At 53.1% G+C, this 21,923-nt stretch overlaps 2 protein-coding genes across 4 annotated transcripts in view; both read right to left on the bottom strand.

Annotated features, from left to right (window-relative positions):
* ALDH4A1 (aldehyde dehydrogenase 4 family member A1) overlaps nucleotides 1-2,909 on the bottom strand; it is a 31,319-nt gene extending 28,410 nt beyond the window's left edge. Inside the window, exon 1 of the mRNA XM_003814434.6 lies at nucleotides 2,609-2,909. Coding sequence (XP_003814482.1) covers nucleotides 2,609-2,670 — 62 coding nt within the window. The 5' untranslated portion in view covers nucleotides 2,671-2,909. The remainder of the gene's footprint in view (nucleotides 1-2,608) is intronic.
* Nucleotides 2,910-4,427: 1,518 nt separating this feature from the next.
* IFFO2 (intermediate filament family orphan 2) overlaps nucleotides 4,428-21,923 on the bottom strand; it is a 52,866-nt gene continuing 35,370 nt past the window's right edge. The window contains exons 2-10 of one of the 3 annotated variants that reach the window (XM_034956823.3): nucleotides 21,295-21,355; nucleotides 19,912-20,007; nucleotides 18,595-18,735; nucleotides 18,028-18,090; nucleotides 17,134-17,273; nucleotides 12,076-12,196; nucleotides 11,509-11,601; nucleotides 10,464-10,594; nucleotides 4,428-8,796 (exon numbers count right to left, since the gene is read on the bottom strand). In XM_034956823.3, the coding sequence (XP_034812714.2) occupies nucleotides 8,691-8,796; nucleotides 10,464-10,594; nucleotides 11,509-11,601; nucleotides 12,076-12,196; nucleotides 17,134-17,273; nucleotides 18,028-18,090; nucleotides 18,595-18,735; nucleotides 19,912-20,007; nucleotides 21,295-21,355 (952 nt within the window). In that variant the 3' untranslated portion in view covers nucleotides 4,428-8,690. The remainder of the gene's footprint in view (nucleotides 8,797-10,463; nucleotides 10,595-11,508; nucleotides 11,602-12,075; nucleotides 12,197-17,133; nucleotides 17,274-18,027; nucleotides 18,091-18,594; nucleotides 18,736-19,911; nucleotides 20,008-21,294; nucleotides 21,356-21,923) is intronic. The other 2 variants (XM_034956824.3, XM_034956832.3) reach the window with 2 other exon arrangements.

The following is a 21,923-nucleotide window of genomic DNA, read 5'->3' as shown; positions in this document are numbered from 1 at the left end:
ATGTTTGCCAAGGGCTTACCAGGTGCCAGACACAGTTCCAGGGCCTGGGAACATACTGTAAGGCAGACAAGTGTATAAAGGGAAAAAACAAGCTACAATAAAGTATAGGCAGATGAGCTTGTTTCTATGAGGTTTTTTTTTAAAGCATATATATTCATGGAAAGTTAAAGGACATGAATCAAAATGTTAACAGTGGGTACCTCTGTGTGGTACAATTCCAGGTGATTTTTCTATTTTTTTGCCTTATCTGTACTTTTCACAGTTGACATGTATTAAACTAAAAGAAAACATGTATCAAGGGCATTTTTTAAAACTAGCAGAGATTCCTGGCACTCAAGGCAAAAAAGAAAACACTAAGAAGCATCTCCTATACCCGTTCCTCAAAAGCAGCGGTTTTTCTCAGGACTAGAGTTTTACATGTAGGACACTGAGGGATGTCACTGAAAATGCCCTGCGACTGTTTCTCCATAAATGCAGACATGGCATGTCACAGGTGTGCTCTAAATATTCGCTGAGTAAATGAACAAGTGATCAAACATCAAAGCTGTTCCTCTAGAGCACTGGCTCTCAACCGGAGGTGATTTTTGTCCCCCAGGTAACATCTGACAATGTCTGGGAACTTGTGTTTCCTGTCAGGGCCAGGGTTTTTTCGTAATTGTCAGGGCCGGGGGTGCCCCTGACATGCAGTGGGTAAAGGCCAGGGACGCTGCTAAACATTCTACAGTGCACAGGACAGACTCCACAGCAACCAAAATGTAGCCCCAAATGCAAATAGTGGTGAGGTTGAGAAATCCTGTCTAGGGCAGGCGGCCAGCTGCTGTATCAAAGGGGTAACCTGAGCCCAGGGAACCAGCTGCAAAATGCTCTTTCTCTTTCCCCTCTCAATTCAGGAGACCTCATAATTCAGAGCATAAATCTGGATTTAGACCAACTGTAATTTCAGTCATATATCTCTGATGGCAGATCGTTTCCCATGATAATACAGGAATGAGACAGTACTTACCGGCTCGGTGTTAAGCCCGGCTCGGTGTTAAGCCTGTGGTGCTTGATTGCTTGATAATTATTATTGTTATCATGGGCTTATCTTTTAGAATATGGATTGCTTTCTACTAGATATTGGAGGGTTTTCCTATGCATTTCTCCCCTATTAAGCCGAAAACCCCTCAAAGGCCCCACCCCATGTAAATTCCCTGGGTACTCCTCATCTCTAGGGTGTTTGGCAGAGCACCAGCTCACAGTAGGCACTCAGTAAACACAGGACTCTATAAGCTCCATCTTCCTGAGTCTCAGAGTGCAGGGAAGGCCTGCAAATGGGATCACACAGGGAGTATGGCAAGTGTGGCCCCAGTCTCAGCCTAGAAGAGGAACCCCTCTGTCCCATGTCCTCTTCCTGCGCCCTTTCCTATCCCCTCTCCACCCACAGAGGACACACAGCAGTGTTGAAACTCACTTGTGCTCAGAGCACCACCATGCCATCCCTTGGGGGAAGGGAGAGGGCCACTGATTAACTCAGAAAGGGCACAGCTCATCAGGAAAGACACTGCCACTAACAGCCCCAGGGGTCAAGCAAACAAACCTCAAATGGGAGCGGGGGCTGATCCACAGGTGGGCAGCCCCACCAGACTAGGAACCCCTCTGGGGCAGGGTCTGTGTCCCACCTACCTCTCCAAACCTAGCTCCGAGCTGGAGGGGCTCTGAGAATATTTGTCATTGAGTGGGCAAGGGTCCAGGCACCTGGCTCCACAATGTCGGGTTTGCAAATCGGGATTTGAAGGGCAGGTCCACCCCTGAACTGCTCCTGGGTTTCTTCATTATTTGGAATAATGACCTGCCTCACAGGAGTGAGAAGTTTAAATAGAGGTGATAATGATGATGATCGTGGCAATAATAATAACCGGGCGCTGCCTTTGTGCTGGGCACTGTTCAGTGCACTCCCCATGTATTAACTCATTTAATCCTCATGATAAGACACCTGCCAAGTGCCCGGCCAGCATTTGGTTCATTATAAGCACTCTATAAATATGATTATTCCACCTACAAGAAGAAAGGAATCCTTTTTTCGGTCCAACATTTAACTTGAAAAAAAAAAAAAAACGGGCGGCGGGGTGTGTGGGGAGCTGAAAAGAGAGCGGTAGAAATCCTGGTAGAAGGAGAGGACTGGGGGAATCCGGGGCGGGATGGGGGCACTGAACGTGAGACGAGGGTGGGGAAGTGAGATGTGTGGAGTGCTAAAAATAGAAGGGCCCCTCAGGGGAAGCCAGCAAATTGCGAAGATCCAGTATTAGGAGTGAGGTGAGTGACTACAGAGGCTACTTTCCGAGCGTGGGAACCGGCAGGGCCACCGAGGCACCCTACTCGGTCGCAGGATTCGGGAAGAGGGGTCCCCTCGCTAAAGGAAGGTGACTACCTGAGGGAGGAGGCTAAGGGATCTCAGTGGGAGAAAGGCCTGGGTGGGGGTCGGAGGGGAGCCCCTGAGGAACCCGGCGTTGACCGAGGCAGCTTGGGGGTCCGGCAGGGAGGGAGTGCGGCGCGAAGGACGCCCAGTGACTCTCAGGCTCCCGGGCCCCAGGCGCGCGCTCGGGCCGCCCCGGGCCCCGTGCTCACTCACCCGGCCCCGGTCCAGGGGCGGGACAGCAGGGCGCGGCGGAGCGCGGGCGCCGGCAGCAGCATCTCGGGCTAGAAGCGGGGCTGATCGCTGGGTCGTCCGCCCGGGCGCGGCTAGAATGCACAACCCCGTCCAGAGCGCACCACCTCGATCCTCGGGGGGAAACGGATCACCCCGGCTGTCCTCCGAGCTCGGGATCAGCCAAATTCCCACTATATTTAGCTTCGGCTAATAAAAAATATTTCTAGTGCCATAACGGGGGCATTACACAACACAGGACAAGGGAACCCGAAAGCGAAGTCCTGAAATGCATGCGTTTTTCCCCTCCTCTCTTTATGGTATGACCCGGGAGAGAGGGCGTGAACTCTGTCGACCAATCAGAGTGACACACCAAAGCTTCTGAACCAATCAGCGGGGCGGTCCTGCTGCAGCCTTCCAAAGCGGAGCAGAGAGGGGCTGAATAGAGCCAATGAGATAACCGGAATGGGACACGTGCTGAAGCCGGGCAGGACTCGCTGAGCCCGGCCCTCTGGCGTGCGCCCCGGGTGCGGTGGGAGTCCGACTGACTTCTCTCGGGCTGCCGGTGGCTTGTACTAGGCTGGAAACCTGTCCGCTACCAGACTCCTCGACCCCGCAGGGCCACAGCGCGGCCAGCCCCCTGCTTCTTCCCGGGGGCTGCGGCCCCTGGAATGAGCCTGCCTTCCAGCTTCTTGGCCAGGACCCAGCCGCTCTCCACCTACCCTCCAGGCGCGGGGCCGGCCAGCTTCTTAGCTTCCTTGCAGATTACGATCAATGCAAGATAAAACCTGAGCTGGCCAACGCTTAGCTTTTCATTTAAAGCCTTTGGCCGCAAAACCAGTTGTTCCTGAGCCTTTTACCCCCAAGTAAAAATTTCAGCTTTCTTTGCAAAATGTTGTGTGCTTGGTAAACACTAGAATGCTATTTAAAACTTGGATTCTGAAGTCTTCTCTGATGACGAGGTCTCAGGGACCCAATCTATTCCTAAAGTAATGTCACGTTTCCTTACTCTCTGTTCTAATCTGCTTATATTTCTTCCAGCAGCATGAACCGGGCACCTGCTTAGGAGTCAGTTCCGATGCTGATTCTGGTTCCTCAACAGGGCACTAGGCAGACTACATATCCTTTCCGGGCCTCAGTTTCCTCATCTGTAAAACGGAGGTAATAGTACCCAACTCACAAAGCCCCCGTGATCTTAAGCCACTTATTTTTCTCCAGATTACACCATTTGAGGTACTTTGGGAGAATGTAAACATTTAAATGAAGAGTAGGAGAGGGAGATTACCTAAGTGCCAAGTATTAGGAATGGCAAAAAGCAAATTGGAATTGGTGGCGGCTATTTGTCTTCGCCTTTGGAGAAAACCCTAGACAGGTGGGCTCAGTTCACATTTGGGCAATGTTGCCCTGAACATGCCCATTGACAAGAAAAACTAGAACATTGGTTAGTGTCAAATCCAGAGCCTGGGAAGGTGACCTCCTGTGGGCACGTTGGAGAGCCTGGAGAAATGGGGGCTTTGTGGTTAAAAGGACATCAGTTCCAAACCAGGCCAAGCCAGTTACTGAGCCTGTGATGTCTCGTGTCCTCTCTTCCCCTTCAGTAAAATGTGTGTAATGATTCCTGCTTTGTCATCTTCCAAAGCTTTTATTGTGAGCTACAAATGTAACAGGTGATATGAAATCCCCTATTTTATGGCTAATTAGCTAATGAGTTTGAGTGTTTCTGTGGCCTTCCGTCCTCCTACCCCTCCCCCAACACCAGATTCATCTTCTGTTTAAAAACAAAAACAAAAAAAAGCACCATCAGTTCTAAGACATTTCACTTTATTTAAAAGAAGCCAATATACAGGATATAAAGGGCATGATATTTACAACAGTACAGTAAACAGGTTGGTTTCCGGTAGGATCAGTAGTCTTTCCGTGAGTATAAATCCCCCCCTTCCCTGTGATGCTAGACCCAGCTGGCAGACAACAGCAACGGTGGGGCAGGATCATGGGGTATAAAGTCTCCCTGGGTGGGGCTAAAAATCAGGTAGATGCAAAAACGTCCACAAGGGGTCTTGCAGGGAAGGGCTTTGCCTCATTTCTTTGAGGGCTTGGGAGGGAGGGGTCTTGGTGAGGGATTTGCTCAGAACTAACACACAGCCCACCCTGAGCCTGGAAATCATCCATTCATAGAAAATTCCCTTCCAGAGAGAATCTGGCTTTACCTGCACCCACCCAGTCCCCTCCAGACTCCCCACTCCAGGAGAGAGCTCTTCTAGAGCCAGAGCTTGGTGTCTCAAGGGGGAAGATCCCTGTCCTAGGAAACCCCCAGCACCCTGATCCCTCCCCACCAGGGCCCTGGGGGGAACATAGCAAGGACTGCAGCCCAGGCTTGGCCTGGAGTAGACACAGCCAGGGCTGGGCTATGAGCATCTTAAGCCATTTCCACTCCTGCTCCAGCTGCCTGACCACCTGGGACCCGCGAAGGCCCAGGCTCCAAGGAAGTCGTGTGCTCCCACTGTCACCCATGCTCTGCTGCCTCCCAACCCTCTCCCAACGCAACTGGGTTGGAAATGGATCTCGGCAGACCAGAGTCAGAGTAACTAATTAATCAGAGCCTATCCCCAGAGCCCAGCTTGTTCCCTCCCTAATGCGCCTTGTCCCTTCCCCCACCCACCACATTTCTGAATTTCCTGCAGCCCACCCACCCCCTCAGATCCCCACCCCAAGACTTCCAAGGAGCTGAGGGGTCAGAGGAGAGGAGAATGGGGTGAAGTGGGACCTACACTCTGCTGAAGCTGCTCATGGGTGTGGATGACCAAAAGTGAGGACAGAAGACGAGGCCGGGGGACAGGAATGGGTTCCATTCACTCCAGCAACAGCATGCACCATGTCTCATCCACAGGAAAATGCTGGGCTACCACAACTGCCTACCCTAGATTAAAAAAACCTTCCTTTCATAAAAATAGATGAGAGTCTCTTGCTTTATAAATAGATTACATTTAGCTTAAGTTACATCTTATATTCTCCCCCACCCCACCCCCTCTCCTCCCACTCCAAGCGTAAGTGGTTTAATTCTCCCTAGGTCATCTGAGCTCTACCCACAGAGTTAGTCCACGATGGATTTTGCCCCTCAGGGACCTCAAGACATTTTCTCAAGACGAGAAAGAAAAATGTGTTGATTTGCCAATAATTTTTTTCTCTGTTCGGAGTCTCAGAGGAGTGCGAGTGTGTGTGTGTGTGTATTTCACAACCAACCAGGGAGCCAAAAGGATGCTAGTCTTCCTATCCCTCCCCAATCCTCTGTTTGTATAAAACCCCCAAAAACAGGAGACAGAGGGCAGCGCCGGAGAGCCCATCTGAGAACAATTCTAAAATACCAGTGTCAATATGACACTGGGCTTAGAAATAGAAAGTCAAAATTAAGTATTTACAGCTTTACAAAGGATGGACCAATTCGTCCCAGCTAGGACTGGTGCTGCCCCAGCGAGCGTTGGGGTCTTTCTTGGCAAGCTGTGGGCTCATGGTGAGGGGACAAGCAGGGCCCACTGACATTAACTGAAAAAAGCATGTGGTGGAGAGGCAGGCAGGCAGGCAGGCAGGCCGGACCCAGGAACCAGCCCAGGAGGCAGGCCCATCACACTCTGGCTTTCCCTCTCCTACCCACCTGCCCCAAGTCCTCACTCCCAAGAGGAGAGCAGATATTAAAAGCCAGCCGGAAGGGACTCTCAGGCCAGGATCTCTTTCTGGCTCCTGCAGTTTTCAAACTCCCTAGAGTACCCTAGTCCTCAAAGACAAATGACCTATGTATACAAGGAGGAAAGTAAAAATAACACCGCCGGACACCGATAACCACAGTAACCTTAGTTACTCCCATGCTAACACTGCTGCCTTACAGTCTTAAGTCTAAAGATATATCTGTCACCCTCCCACCACCTTGGGGAACAACCCAGGGCCGGCTTCCACGTTGCCCACGAAACTCCCATACCACATTGTCCAATGCCTCCCTCAGCCCTGGACGGAGGAGACCCACGAGGGTGGATGTTTTCCTGCCCTCGAGGAAACGGAAAATCTTTTTAGCAGCTGAGGTCCAAGCTCTGATAACCTTTGGTTAAAATAAAAATTCAACAACAATAACAACAAGAATCAGGTATGTTTGAACCCTGTAACCTTTAGAACAAGGGTCAGTGAAGAGAGAGAAGGGTCGTCTCTCTTCCAAAACCATTGTCCCTCCAAGTACCTGTCAAAGGGAACTGTTTGGCTAACAAGAGATGCTGACTATGGAAGTGTCACAGCCAGACTGCCACAGGGGACCCGTGGGAGGTGCCCCCAGCAAAAGAAAACAAAGGAAAAAACTCATGACGAAGGCCACCAAATCGTGATAAATTACATCACACAGTCACTAACACATTCTCACGCTCTCTCTCTCTCTCTACATATATCTATTATGTACAGTATTTTTAAGACTGTAACACAGGTGGGGGAAACAGAAAAGAGAGAAGAGCCTTAAAGGCCACGGACCCCTGGGGACCACAATCCCAGTCAAACCCAGAGCCCCCTCCTTCTGCCTCCAGGCAAGGCAGAGGGACCCAAGTTCTAGTCCTTGGGCACATTTTGCTACCTTGACCACTAGAGGGAGCTCCTGGGACAACAAAAAATTAAAATTGGCAAGAGACCCACTGCAGTAGGTATGAAAAGAGGCTTAAAAAATAATAATAAAGCAAAGCCTGCTCAGCTGGCTCCAAGCTGAGATTTGGAAGGGGGCCACACAGTGCCCTTCAACGCAGTCCCACTCAAGCCATTCAAGTCTTGGGGGATGCTGGCTCAGATCAATACCCCGACTGGCCAGTCGAGGGAACTGCTGAGAGCGGCTTGCGTGTGTCGAGGAGCAGAAAGAGGATGGCCCTCACTCCAGCTCCTGCACTGCCAGCAGCCCACCCTGCTTCTCTCCTGCCAGCAGCCAAAAGCAGGCAATTGCCGGACAGTCCTAACCCAAGGCGGGTAGAAGGGAGCAGAGACCAGGCCTGGCCCCTTCAGACTTTCTCACAGAGAAATTACAGATCCCTAAGCCTCTATTGTTGGCTGGCGAGGGAGGGAAGAACATCAAGTTATCGGGGAAATCAAGGATCCCTCCACCCCCGCCCTGAACCCAGAGGTCCGGAAGGGAGCAAGCAGTCAGGCAGGCCAGTGCCTTGCGGGAACCCCGGCCTCATGACCAACCTCGGCCAAACCCACACTACCCAGTCAGTGCTGCCACACAGATCACCCTAACCCCGGCCTCTCTCCCAGCTCCAGGGGGAAGCCAGGAGCCCAGGAGAGGTCCTGCCTTCCACAATGATATAAGGCAAGCTGCTTTTGTTGTTTGTTTTGTTTTTTGCATAGTAGTTTAAACACAGTGAGGCTCCGCCTTCCCCTCACAGTGCCTTGTCCCTTCAACTTTGCCACTCGATCCCCCCAAAAAATTAAAATGTGTCCTCCTTCCCTTCCTTCCACCTTTCTCTCCTTCAGGGAGTGAGAAAATTGGGGTGGTCCCTACCCAGGCCTAGAAAGCTCACAGAGGCAAGCGGCTCCTTCCTGGGGGCTGGCAGAGCACCCCAAGCCCCAGGCCGGTCTGGGCTGGCTCAGGAGGAAGGGAGGGCATAGCCCATGGCCAATCAGAGGAGCAGGTGGGACGGACGGCAGAAACCACATTACACCACGGCCGGTTGGCCCGGCCCTCAGCTTAGAGTTCTGTATAAAAACACCTGCTAGGAATAATTCTTTGGAGCTCAAAGTGGCTCAGCTTAAGGGAGAAGGCACAGTTAACACTGCAAAGTCCGCACAGAAGTCTGCATTTGTAATGTGGAGAACAATAGAAATTGACAGCACCATTCCTTGGGTGGGTGGGGGATGGAGACGGGGCACCCGTTGGTGGTGTGGAAGGAAGGAAGGAAGCAGCAGTCCCTCGGGGCCTCCAGAGAAGGGAGGGCAGAGAAAGTCTGTGTGGTGCGGCTTCGAACCCCACTCCAAGGGGCCTTCCTGGCCCCGTGAGGAGAGGTGGCAGGGCCCCATCACCAAGACCACCAGGCTCGCAGGGCCTCAGTCATCAGCTGACCATGGGCTCCACATCCGCCTCGCGCTCGAACTCATCCTGGATCTCATCTGTACTTCCTGAGTCGCTGCTGGCCACGGAGCTGGGGGACGGTGAATTCCTGAGAAGCACAAGAGAGTGGGGAAATTCAGAGAGCAGCCCTGGGCCTCTGAAGGGTCAAGGAGTGGGAAGGCTGAGCTGCCACTTCTATAAGATCTACTCTCAGAGGGGCCTGGTCCTGAGCTCCTGCCTCACTCAGCTATCCTTAAGATCCTTTAAGCTCACGAGGTAACCCCCTGCACCAGCCCCTACTTGGTCTGGCTGTGTTGGCTTCTCTAGGAAGAAAGGCCCTTGGGAGCTGGACCGTGGATCAAGTTTGGCTGTTACTCTCCAAGCACCTAACCCATGTCTGGGCATATAGTAGGTGCTAAGTAAAACCTGAATGACTCAGAGCTCAAAAGGAGGCCATGCGGGATACGGTTAACATCACTGGGCTGCAGTTCTGATTCTATCTCGGATGAGCTGGAGGTGGGGGAGCTTGGGCAAACCGTTTAACCTGCCTGAGCGTCTGCTCTTCTGCCTGGATAATGGAGATAACCACACTGGGTTCTGGGGGTTCGAGGAGTTAAAGGTCTGAAAGGCAAGGCTACGGCCCTGCACACAGATCTGGCCCCCACAGAGCTGTCCCTCCCTCTCGTACAGTAATGCAGCAAAACGAGGAAAACAATGACAACGTATTTGTGCTGTGTGGCAGGCATTCTCCGCATATTAGCTCATTCTCAGCGTGGCTGTCCCCCGATAAGGCTGTGTGTCCTTGAAGGCAGGGGCTCTGCTTTATGTGCCATGCCTGACACTTGTCAGTCTCCTGGGGACAGGCCCTGGGTTGGAAGAGGATGCTATGGTTTGGCTATGTTCCCACCCAAATTGCATCTGGAATTGTAGCTCCCATAATCCCCACGTGTCATGAGAGGGACCAGTTAGAGATAATTGAATCGTGGGGGCGGTTTCCCCCATCCTGTTCTTGTGATAGTGAGTTAGTTCTCACGAGATCTGATGGTTTTATAAGGGGGGGTTTCCCCTTTGCTAGGCACTCATTCTCTCCCCTGCCGCCCTGTGAAGAGGTGCCTTCTGCCATGACTATAAGTTTCCTGAGGCCTCCCTAGCCATGTGGAATGGTGAGTCAACGAAACCTCTTTCCTTTATAAATTACCCAGTCTCAGGCATTTCTCTTTTTTTGAGATGGGGTCTTGCTACGTTGCCCAAGCTAGCTGTGAACTCCTGGGCTCAAGCGATCCTCCCACCTCAGCCTCCCAAAGTGCTGGGATTACAGGTGTGAGCCACCACGCCCAGCCTCAGGCCGTTCTTTATAGCACCATGAGAACAGACTAACAGATGGGAAAGGAAGGGAAATCACTTCCTGTGAGCAAATGGGAGCATACCCTGTCCACCTCTGCTCCCCATTTCAGCAGAAAATGGGGCTTAAGCTCCTTGAGGGCAGGGGCTATACTTACTGGCCCCACCATCTTGCACAGAGCAGGCCTTTGACAAGTATCTATTGAATCAACAAAGGGCAGGGTGGTGGTGGGACTTGCATGAGGTTAGATATATAAGGCATCTGGCACATAGGTGTGCTAATAGTCACTGGATGGATGGATGGATGGATGGATGGACAGACAGATGGATGGACAGAGAGACAGGTTGGGAGCATGACACATGGCCGAGTTGCAGCCTTGGGAATTCCCCTCCAAGGATGCCATAGCTGAATCCCCTGGGAGGATAGGCGGGTACCTGTCTGCGGAGCCTTTGATGAGCCGGCGGCAGGTCTCCATCTGCACGTCCAGGCCTCGCTTCATGCTGCACATCTCCATGTACTCGTGCAGGTGTCGGTTCATGTCACTTTTGGCTGTGGCCAGCTCGAGCTGGGAGGAACCAATGAGGAATAAGGGTGAGGGCAAGTCATCCTCGTGACAGAAGCCTCAGCAACCTCTCCTCCTGGATTCCTCAGGGATGGTGCCATTAAGGCCACCATTGGACACCATGCCATCAGGACCCTGCCTCAGGACATCAACCTCCCTCACCCTCTGCTCTCTGCACATGGGTCCAGTTCCCCTAGAACTCCTTCTGGCCAAAGGGGAATGGTTGCTTAGCAACCCCAGCAGCAGCCTGGCTCTGATGCACCCCACCCGGTTCTGAGAACTCAACATCTTTGGGTTCCTTTATCCAGACCTGATTACAAAAATCCTGAAGGCTTTTTCATGTTTCTGACTCTTGTCCTCTATCAAGTGATACTTCCTCTAGGGAAGGAGCTGGGCTTCCCTTTCTCCTGCATAATAGCAATGACTGTCGTTTATAGAAGTGATCACGTGCACAGCCTCTGGAGCCAGAGAGAATTATACTTCAATGCTGCTTCCTGGCCGCAAGGCCTTGGGCAAGTCACTTGGTCCTTTCCAACCTCATCTCCTCCTCTGTAAAAGGGGTGCACGGTGCCTACTGCATAGGGCACAGGTAAGGATACCGGGCATACTCAGCACCTTGTGTCACTCACTATCACTCGAATGTCAGCTCTGTGGTTATTATGGGATCATCATCTCAGCTACATATATTCTTTCTAATTCTCTGAGGCAGGCAAGGATCACCACCCCCATTTGACAGATTAGGAAACTGAGGCCCTAAGAAAGACGTTACTCGCCCCAAGGCCTCCTGACTCCCGATCCTGCACCTGCCCCACTCTACCAGCCCCTGCCCATGACACATGGGTGTTTGATCGCCAGGATCTCAACCATGTGGACCTCAGGAGAGCCTCACGAGTGGGCTCCACGTCCCGAGCCCTCACCTCGATCTGACCTATCGTTTCCTGGTACTCCTTGTCTCTCGTCTTGAAGAAGGATTCGGTCTCATGGATCAAGTTGCCCAAGTTTTCCTCTTGCTGGGGAAATAGAACAAAGGGGACAGTTTATTTTATTTATTTATTTATTTATTTATTTATTTATTTTTGAGACGGAGTCTCACTCTGTCACCCAGGCTGGAGTGCAGAGGTATGATCTCGGCTCACTACAACCTCTGCCTCCTGAATTCAAGCGATTCTCCTGCCTCAGCCTCCCGAGTAGCTGGGATTACAGGTGCCCACCACCAGGCCTGGCTAATTTTTATATTTTTAGTAGAGATGAGATTTCGCCATATTGGCCAGGCTGGTCTCGAACTCCCGACCTCAGGTGATCCGCCCACCTCGGCCTCCCAAAGTGCTGGGATTACAGGCATGAGCCACTGCGCCTGGCCCAAAGGGGACAGTTTAGCTGTGTGGTGGGGTCTGTAGAAAAATAACAGGGATGAGGGACCATTGAAAGGCGGTGTCCCCCAGACCCCTAGTCCTGGCCTTTGGGAAGCCAGGCGCTGGGCTTACCTCGCCCTGCAGGTCGATGGTCGGATTGCAGTTGGTGAAATCCTCCCAGAGCAGCAGCGTGTCTTCATTCTCTTCCCATGTCAGGCTGTCACAGTCGTCGTCAAAGTCAAAGGTCTCCCGCCTGTGGGGGTGACACCAGAGGGCATGACTGAACAGAAGGCAGGCTCCAGGGACCCATACAGGGGACAGAAAGGGGCAGCTGCCCAGCAGGTACACAGCTTCAAGGCTGTCCTCAGGAAAGACAGGGGTAGTAAGCCAAAGGGGACATTCGCCTTATCCAAAAGGAGTTTAACTCTTTTAAAATGCAGAATGTATTTATGTATTGTTTGTACAATTAAAAATGTGTATTTTTTTGAATGTCAGGCTTTAATTAATTGGGACTAAAGATATTTTCCTCCAAGTCCAATCTTGCAATTTTCCTCATTCATTTAACAGCTATTTCTTGAGCCCCTAGTTTGAGTGAGATGTTCAATATAACATCATCTTCTCTGTAATTTGGAAAGGTTGGTATTATACCTATTTTACAGATGAAGAAATGGTGGCTCAGAAAGGATAACTCAGCTGTCTAAAGCCACACAGCTAGCATGTAGCAGAAACAGGCTAGAATGCCAAATGTTTCTGTTTCCTACAGCTTTTTCCTCCCCATCAAGACACTCCCCAAGCACCCGTTAGGTGCTGGCCACTGGACAAGCCACTAAGCTGCAGCAAGATGCAACGCCCTCAAAACAATTCCACCCTCAAAACAATCCTATGAGGTAAGCATAACTATCATTCCCATTTTGCAGGTGAGGAAACAGAGGCTCAGAGGGATTCAGTGGCCTTCTAGACCAATACATGCTGGAAATGAGATTTGAATTCAAAGCCTGGGAGATGTCAAGACCTCCCTATTGGCTAGAACTAGAATTAGGTTGACCAACCAGGCAGGTTTGCCTGGGACTAAGGGGTTCCCAAGATGCACTGGTTACCCCACCTGGAGGAGACCTAAAGATCAGCTCATCCAACATAACCCTCTTTCCAAGGGGAAGGCTGAGTCTGTAGGAGTGAAATCACTTGACCCAGTGCATCGGTAGCACAGGACAGTGTGGACCCTGTCTCCAGGCTGCCATCCCAGGGCTCTCCCCATTGCCTGCCCTCCCTCAACTCCTTCCTGGATCCTCCAGAGCAACAATGAATGTTCCCAATGGACTGGGTTGGGGACTGGGCAGGTCCCAAGAAGGCTGTCTGGTAAAAAGCTGCCTCGAGCGCCCCCTGGAGTCAGGCCGGGCCGGCTCCCCTCCAAAAGCCATTCCCACAGGAGCCCATAGGTGGCTCCCCGAGTCCAGGGTCCTGAGCTGGTAGGGGGTGGGTGCTGGAGAGGGCCGTGTGGCCCGGAGCTGCCAGGGTCCAGTGGTCACTGCATCACACACTCGATTCCTGACTTCACTTCCTTCCCAGCGTCTGGGATCTGAAGGAAACCCCAGCCGAGGGACAGGAAGCTGGAAAGGACAGAAAGACGGGCAAGAGAAGGGACTCGGAAGAGGCCTCCACTTCACAAATCTGCAGAGTGGGGCTGAGGAGGAGCCTTGGCCCCAGCGGGGGAGACCCACACGTTCCCCCTCTTCTCCTTGGTCTGAAGCCCAAACAACCGACTTGGATCAAAACAAAACACAACTGTAACACGGCTGCATTATTCAAACACTTCATCAGATCTGGCCAGGGGCAGCCTGGCTAGGGTCCTGCCCACAGCTGGTGGAGATGTCCATGGGAAAGGCCCAGGGCCCCGCCTGGGGTGGGGTCAGAGCGGCCCACACAGAACTGCAGAATGGGGGTGGGGGGTGATCAAAGTGATCAGAGGTTTCGTTGTTTGTTGTTGTTTTTTGTTTGTTTGTTTGTTTGAGACAGAGTCTCGCTGTCGCCCAGGCTGGAGTGCAGTGGCGCGATCTCGGCTCACTGCAGGCTCCGCCCCCCAGGGTTCATGCCATTCTCCTGCCTCAGCCTCCTGCGTAGCTGGGACTACAGGCGCCCGCCACCACGCCTGGCTGATTTTTTGTATTTTTAGTAGAGACGGGGTTTCACTGTGTTAGCCAGGATGGTCTCGATCTCCTGACCTCGTGATCCGCCTGCCTCGGCCTCCCAAAGTGCTGGGATTACAGGCGTGAGCCACCGCGCCCGGCCTGTTTGTTTTAACTTAGGTAACTTTACAACCAGCTAAATCGAATTTCATACTGAACCCAATTTAGCTCTATCACACTGAGGCGCCCACTCCTGCAGCCAGTCTCGCCTGACTTGGATCTGAATGCTCTTTCTACACACTGGAGCCTTTGCCCATGGGGCCCCCTGGCTTCCACTCTGATCTGTCTCCTTTTTAGCTCACTCCATTGCTGGTCAGCTTAACAATGCCCTGGGGACTTTATAAAAGCAGGGACAACAATTTCTTCAGATAAGTCCTTTAATTTAACCACATGGACCCAGCCTGGGATCTCCGGAACATTCAATCCTGTCTTAGGGCCCAGAAGTGCCCAGGGCAACGTTCAGAAAACCTAGACCCAACCACTGCTTCTTTCCAAAAGCCCCTATTGGCCAGGTGCAGTGGCTCATGCCTGTAATTCCAGGACTTCGGGAGGCCGAGGCGGGCGGATCACTTGAGGACAGGAGTTTGAGACTAGCCTGGGCAACACGGTAAAACCCAGTCTCTACTAAAAAAATACAAAAAAAAATTAGCTGGGTGTGGTGGTGCATGCCTGTAGTCTCAGCTACTTCAGAGACTGAGGCAGGAGAATTGCTTGAACCCAGGAGGTGGAAGCTGCGGTGAGCTGAGATCGCACCACCACACTCCAGCCTGGGCAACAGAACAAGGCTCCATCTCAAAAAAAAAAAAAAAAGCCCCTCTTGGCAGGCAGCAAAAGATGAGAATATGAGATGGGGGGTATCAAAAGAGGAATCAAGAATCTAGGGGTCTCCTTATCACCCTTAAATAGCAAACCCCCAAAATACAGCTCCGATCCCAGTTCTGTTTCAAGGGAATGGCAGGTCCAGGAAGTATCAGGCAAAAGAGTTCCTGTCCCCACCCAGTTCCAACCCTGCCCCTGCCTCCTGTCTACCTTAAAAGTGAGCCTAGAATAGGGACAGAAGAGAGAATTCTCTTCCAAGCATGGCGTGGGGGACAAAGCACTGGACCAAGAGTTGGGGGCCTGGCTCTGTGTGCCCCTCTGAGCCCATTCTCTCATCTGTACAATGAAGTGGCTGGGCAGAGTGAGCTCTGGACTATGGAATTCTGAGCCAGCCTCAGAGCTCTGCAGGGAGGTTAGGAGAGCCCGTGCCCCGGGCTTTTGAAACAAATGATGTCAAAGGCATCTGCTAGAAGGAGCATGCCCTCTCTGGGGGGGTTCCGGGAGGTGGCAGAGCCTCCCAGAGCTCTGATTGGTAGCATTTGCTGATTTCCTGCAATGGCAAATTTTAAGGTACTAATATGACATCACTGAGCCTGGAGTGGGTATAGCAGCTTCTAAGAGCTGGCACCGCCTCCCAGAGCTCTGATTGGTAGCATTTGCTGATTTCCTGCAATGGCAAATTTTAAGGTACTAATATGACATCACTGAGCCTGGAGTGGGCATAGCAGCTTCTAAGAGCTGGCACCAGCAGGCTCGCCCACCACTGATCATATCCAGCCCAGACCCTGCCACCACCCCAAGCAGTGTTTCCTACTGACAGCGCACTAGCGTGGGAGGCGGCCTGGCTCTGAATCCCAGCTCAGCCACATACTAGCTGAGTGGTGTTACCCAAGTCCCTTCTCCTCTCAGAGTCTCAGTTTCCCTGTCTACAAAAGGGGAGTGATACCCCATCTCCTAGGATGGGCATCTGGAGTGAGCAAAGTGACATTTGTGAAGCCCCCTCCAAGCGAACATCAGGAGCCATTTCTGCAAGCCGTGCGGTCAACACAGCCAGCCCACCAAGGGCAAACTAGTGCAGGTGGGTCTGGCTAAGGTCTGCTCAAGAATGGCCCACAGGCTAGGTACGGTAGCTCATGCCAGTAATCCCAGCACTTTGGGAGGCAGAGGTAGGCAGATCACTGGAGGTCAGGAGTTCGAGACCAGCCTGGCCAACATGGTAAAACCCTGCCTCTACTAAAAATTCAAAAATTAGCCAGGCATCATGGTGCATGCCTGTGATTCCAGCTACTTGGGAGGCTGAGGCAGGAGAAACACTGGAACCCAGGAGGCAGAGGCTGCAGTGAGCCGAGATCTGGCCGCTATATGCCAGTCTGGGTGTCAGAGTGAGACTCTGTCTCAAAAAAAAAAAAAAAATAGCCTACAAATGAGACCACATCTGCCATTGCCCCTTCTGGGTTCATGACATCCTCAGACACAGACATGTCCAGAGAGAGGACAGCCCAGCCCCTGTATCTCATGGGCAAGAACACCCCTTCTCCCACCGCTTTTTTGGAGGAAGCTTTCAAAGGAAAGGCAGGAGAATGGCAGACAGGGAACATAAAGGATGCTGGCGAATGGAAGAGTATGCGCCTGTCCAGATTCAGCAGCTGCCATCCAGCCCTGTCAACTGTGCCCCAGGCTCAGCAATGCCTGACCTCCTCAAGCTTCCAAGAGAGGCTGAACATATGAAATTTCCCAAATTACAAATGTTGAAAATGAATCTTGGCTGGGTGCAGTGGTTCACGCCTGTAATCCCAGCACTTTGGGAGGCCAAGGCAGGAGCATCGCTTGAGCTCAGGAATTTGAGACCAGCCTGGGCAACACAGTGACACCCTGTCTCTACAAAAAAATTTTAAAATTAGCTGTGCATGGTGGCACATGCCTGTGCTCCCAACTACTTGGGAGGCTGAGATGAAAGGATCCCTAAACCCAAGAGGTCAAGGCTGCAGTGAGCTGTGACCGTGCCGCCGCACTCCAGCCTCCAGCCTGGGTGACAAAGTGAGACCCTGTCTCAAGAAAAAAAACAAAAAGGAAATGAATTCAAATTCTTCCAGTGCTGCAGGCTACTCTCAGCCCAAGCCTCCCATTCACCGCCCCTGTGCAAGCAATCCGGGGAAACGGAGAGTGTGCGGGCCACAGGGATACTCACAGCTGGTTAAACATGCGCTTCATCTCATCGGTGATGTTCATGGAGCCGACCTCATCGTCCGAGAACCGGTTCACCTCCCCGTCCTGCTCAGAGATGTCATCATCGGAAGCCACCTTACGCTCTTTCTTTTTGGGGACCACCTGAACCGGAAAGGAAGCAATCAAGGTAACTGGGGGGCTCGGCTAGGATGGAGGGTAGGGGTGAACTGGGAAGGGAGCCGGCATCTCACAGGATGATGAGCGTGACTGGGGCCGGCCAGTGCCAGGAAAGGTGCAGGTCCTCTAAGAAGCAGGCGGCGTTAGCAGGAAGCGCGAGGTGGGAGACATGCAGGGGGACACAGACGGCCTGGACTCTTCCCTGCCCTGGGCGGCCTGGTGGGTGCGCCGGCTCGCCTCGCCCTTTTACCACAGAAGCAGCCCCACAGTTTGGGGAGAGGAGCAGGCCAGATCAGGACACAGAGTTGCCTGGGATATCTCAGAGCCAGCCAGAGAGATGGAGAACCCCTGACAAAGGCCATACGGCCCCATGCTGACCAGAGCCCTCCTGCTCACATGCAAAGGCAAAGGACAGACGGCCCAAGGTTCACCGAAAGCTTCCACTCCAAGCAGACAAGCCACGAGCAAACGAAGGCTGCATTGGCCTCCCCTGCTTCCCGGCAGAGGGACAGCAAGAAGGCATGGAGGTGGAGAGAGGGCCCCAGGGAGGCCCAGCTCTGGCCCAGCAACGTCAAAGTCACACACACAGAGCGACAACACACCGTATTGCCCTGGGCTCAAGCAAAAGCCAAACCACAACCCGAAACTCAAGAAGCGGCCTTCGGAGAATGACATGTGCCTCATTCGGCTGGACTGGCCCCCCAAGCCCTCTCCGGAAGACAGCCTCACTGGCGCTAACCTGATCGCCGTCTCTCGGGGGCACCCACACTTGCACGTTAGGTCGGGGGGGTATCGAGAGCCTCTTTGGGGTGGAATGAAAAATAGTCAAAGGCCAACAGCTCCTCTTCTGAACTCTGAGGCCCCTCTACCAGAGCTCAGGCCAGCTCCCCCACTTCTCCCCATAACCTGGCCAGGGTTCCCCAACCGTGGGGATGATGCCCAGTTCTGGCACCCAGAGGAAGGGGCAGGAAGCGGGACAATGGGTACAGTGTGGGCTGGTGAACCAAGCCCTGGAGGGGCAGGAGACTGACTTCTGCCACTTCCTTCTGTGAGCACAACACATCACCTTCTGGGCTTCGGTCTCCCCAGCCATAGGATGAAGCAGTCAGACAAGCCTATGAGTCCACGGGTGCCTGATTCTACGTTTTCCTGGGGAGGCCACAGGGTCGGGTAGTGCTACCTCTCGGGGAAGGGGAGGGAGTGAGTGGGATGTGGAGGGAAACAGGGGTTGGCCGGGCAGGGGTGGAGGCCAGGGCTGCTCTGGGAGAGTGGGGCGTTGGCTGGTGAGCAGGGTAGCCCTAGTCACCTGGAAGATCTTGGACACGTCTTCCGAGTTCCGCTGCTGTGCGACATCGCACAGCTTGGCCGTGATATCGATTCGGCGGCAGATGTCCATGTCCACCTTCATGGCCTTTTCTTGGATCTTTGTGTCCAGGTCTGTCATGGGCTGCAGGGAGGACAGCAGGGTTTACATGAGCGAGGGATGGAGCAAGCCTGGGGGGCTGGGCAGAGAGGTGGGGAGACCCCTAGGTGTCAGCAGGGGTGGTGCGGGGAGGCCTCCAGAGTCCGAGGGTGCCTTGGGCTTTTCCGTGGAGTAGAGGGCTGCGGCGGCACTGCTCAGGGTGGAATGGGGTTGGGGCCTTGGGAGTCAGGGGCCAGTGTGACGCCGTGTGTGCTGCTCTCCCTAAGGGCTGGAAGGCGTCCTCCCAGCAGACACAGGGTCCGTGTTCACTTTGTTAGAGTGAAGAAAAAAGACAACTCCCGCTGGAGAAAGATAGCCCTTCTTTTCCCACCTGCACACCCCACCTGTCCCCCACACAGGCAGCTCTCTCTCCTGGATGCCTCCCAAGGCCGGCAGTGGGAGTCACTGAGGACCACAGGGTTGATCCCCTTGGACACAAGTGAGAGGAAGCCCAGTGGCCTCTAACTAGGGTCCTGGGAGGCTTCTACCAACCACACCCAGCTTCACGCCCCTCCACACCAGGAGCCATGCCAGGCTCAGTCACCCACGTTCTGGCCCCTTCTGCCTTCTGGTGGGGTCTCCCCCTGTACTGCCCACTGTTTGAAGGGGGAGGAGACCTGGGTCCCCAGCAGCAAGGAGCCCTTTGCTGCCAACAGCTCCCCCCACCCACAGATACTCAGAGGGTCCCCAGATTGTCAAAAAGACACGCACGCTGGCCTTTCCTGACCTCATGCAGCAACCCTGCCAAAGGCCGCTGGGCCTGCGAGTCTCTCAGGCCCGCACAGACCAGACGGCACCCGGCCCAACCTGCCAGACGCCCCACTGCGCCCAGACACCGAGGCCTGCCCTCATCAAGGCGAGCTGGGAAGGAGTGGGAGCAAACACACACAGACCATCAGGGGAGCCCGGGGGAGGGCGGGATGGGTTAAGCGGCAGATTAATGCATCTCTACTCAGACCAAGGGAAGCAGAAGTGGGGAGGGGGCGGGAGGAGGGTGCCTGGTCTCCGATGCATCCAATGCATCCGTCATCCTCATGGTCAAACACAGCCAGCCAGGATTCTAACTAGAAGCCGAGCTCCGGAGCCTCGGAGGGAATGAAGCATTTTGCATGATGGGTGTGGGGGAGGTCATGACACCCAGGGGCGGCGGGCGGCACTTACGTCACTCATAAGCCCCTTAAACACCACCAGCTCGGCCTTGAGCCGCTCGATCTTCTCATTCATCTCCTCCTGGATGGCATCAGCCTCCTGTGCTGCCTGCGGGGACGGAGATGGGGAGGCTTCAGAGGGGCCGGGTCCTCTGGGGATAGGAGAGTCTGGACACCTGAGTCCAGAGCCCTAGGCACCCGATGTCCACCCCAGCTGGGCACCTGAAGCCAGGGAAGGGGCACCAAGGACCTCATCCCAGCCTGACTTCCCACTGAACACTGTTGACTGCTTAAAACACTTTTCAAAGGGTTATCTATTACGTGGGAAAATCCATGGAAGGTATTAAAAGAGCAGGTTAATTAACAAGCAATCCTATTACGTTAAAAATATGAGATCAATCCGTGTGAAACTGCCAGTATTGGGCCATCTCTGCTTTCAAAAATGACAATGTCATGTGTGTCGACCTAACATGTGTCTGAAGAGCGTGGGTGTGTGTCCACACAGACAAGATCGGAAGGTCACACGCCAGTTTTTCAACTGTGGAAGGGGGAACTGGAAATAATTTTTATTTTGGGGCTTTTCTATAGTTTCCACATATTTGACAATGAACCCATTAAATTTATAAAGAAAAAAGCACTTTCATTATAAAAGAAAGGGAGATATTCAACCTTTTCCTTCTACGCATTGACAATTATCTTAATCTGTCTCTAACTTTCTTAGACGATAAATGCTTTCAGTATCAGAACGCAATTTCTAGACATTTTTGGAAGAACTTTTCATGCCTTCTCATGGGGTTGCTACTCTTGCTCCCACTTGTCAGAGAGGAAAATAGAAGCTGAGAAGATGAAGTTTGCTGCCCAGGTTACACCGCAGGTGGGGGAGTTGCAGAGCCCAGAATGCAGAGATTCCAGCTAGAGCAGCAAGGGGAATGTTCCCAAATGCCCACCACAGAGAGCCTGCTCAGGCTGGGAGCCCACCTGCGACGTGCCCACCTGCCCTCTCCAAGGCCTTCAGCCCCAACCGAGGGTACCCTTCTTGCTTGGGGGCTTACAAACCACCTAGTCCAAGCCTCAGGTGGGGAGACAGTGATGGGTGAGAAGGGTCGCTGGTCCCAGGTCATACAGCAGCTGGGACTTGCACCCCGGGACCTGGACCCAGGCTTCTCAACCCCTGCATCAGAGCTCTTGTGCAACACTGTGCTGGTCCATTCCTAGCTTCCAAGCAGAGCAAGTGGAAGGGATCTCTTGGCTCCATAAAGGAGAGACTGAGGTGGTAGGAGGTAACAGAGTAGGGGCTGTGCAAGAATTTCCTGGCTTTGCCACATGAAGACTGTGCCCCTTGGCCACATGGCTCTCTGGCGTGCCTCTCCTGGTCGGGATATCGGAGGGCTCTTACCTCCTGCAGCGTGTCCACCATGGTCTGAAGGTTCATGCGCTTGGCGAGCTCCTCCTCCCATCTGCAAAAGCCAAGAGGAACAGGTGGTCAGAAGGTGAGTTCCCTGTGCCAGTCCAGCCCTCAGATACAACCCCAACACCCACCCAGGGACTATCTTGAGCTGGGCAAGGAAGGTGCATTGGGGCATCCATCCCTGCCTGCCCTCTGGGAGCTCCCAGCCTAGGGGAGGTGGTGTGAGAGGACAGCCAGGCTGACATATAACCAGAGTATCAGGTGGTGGTGACAAGTGCCACATTAAGGTATGAGCCCAGCACTTCGTGAAGACAGAGGTGGGAGGGACCACCACCCTGCCTGCATGCAAACTGTAAAGTGCTGTGCAAGCACTGCTGCTCCTGTTGTTGCTGCAAGATGCAGTAGCAAAGCCAGTCCTTAGGAGCCAGGCTGCAGCCAGCTCCACTCTCAGGCTGTTCTTTGCACCCACAAGAAACAAACTTTTATTGTGCTAAGCATTGCGATGCCCGACAGCCTACCCAAACCAACACAGATCTCTCCTACGTAGGTATTATCATTCCATTTTACAGAAGTGGAAACTGAGGCTCGGAGAGGTTAAATAAACATCTCACCCAAAG

Source organism: Pan paniscus, chromosome 1 (assembly GCF_029289425.2).
Source record: "Pan paniscus chromosome 1, NHGRI_mPanPan1-v2.0_pri, whole genome shotgun sequence".
NCBI classification, from domain to species: Eukaryota; Metazoa; Chordata; class Mammalia; order Primates; family Hominidae; genus Pan; species Pan paniscus.
Note: the sequence above shows the minus strand (reverse complement) of the source record. Positions and strands in the feature narration are given on the sequence as shown.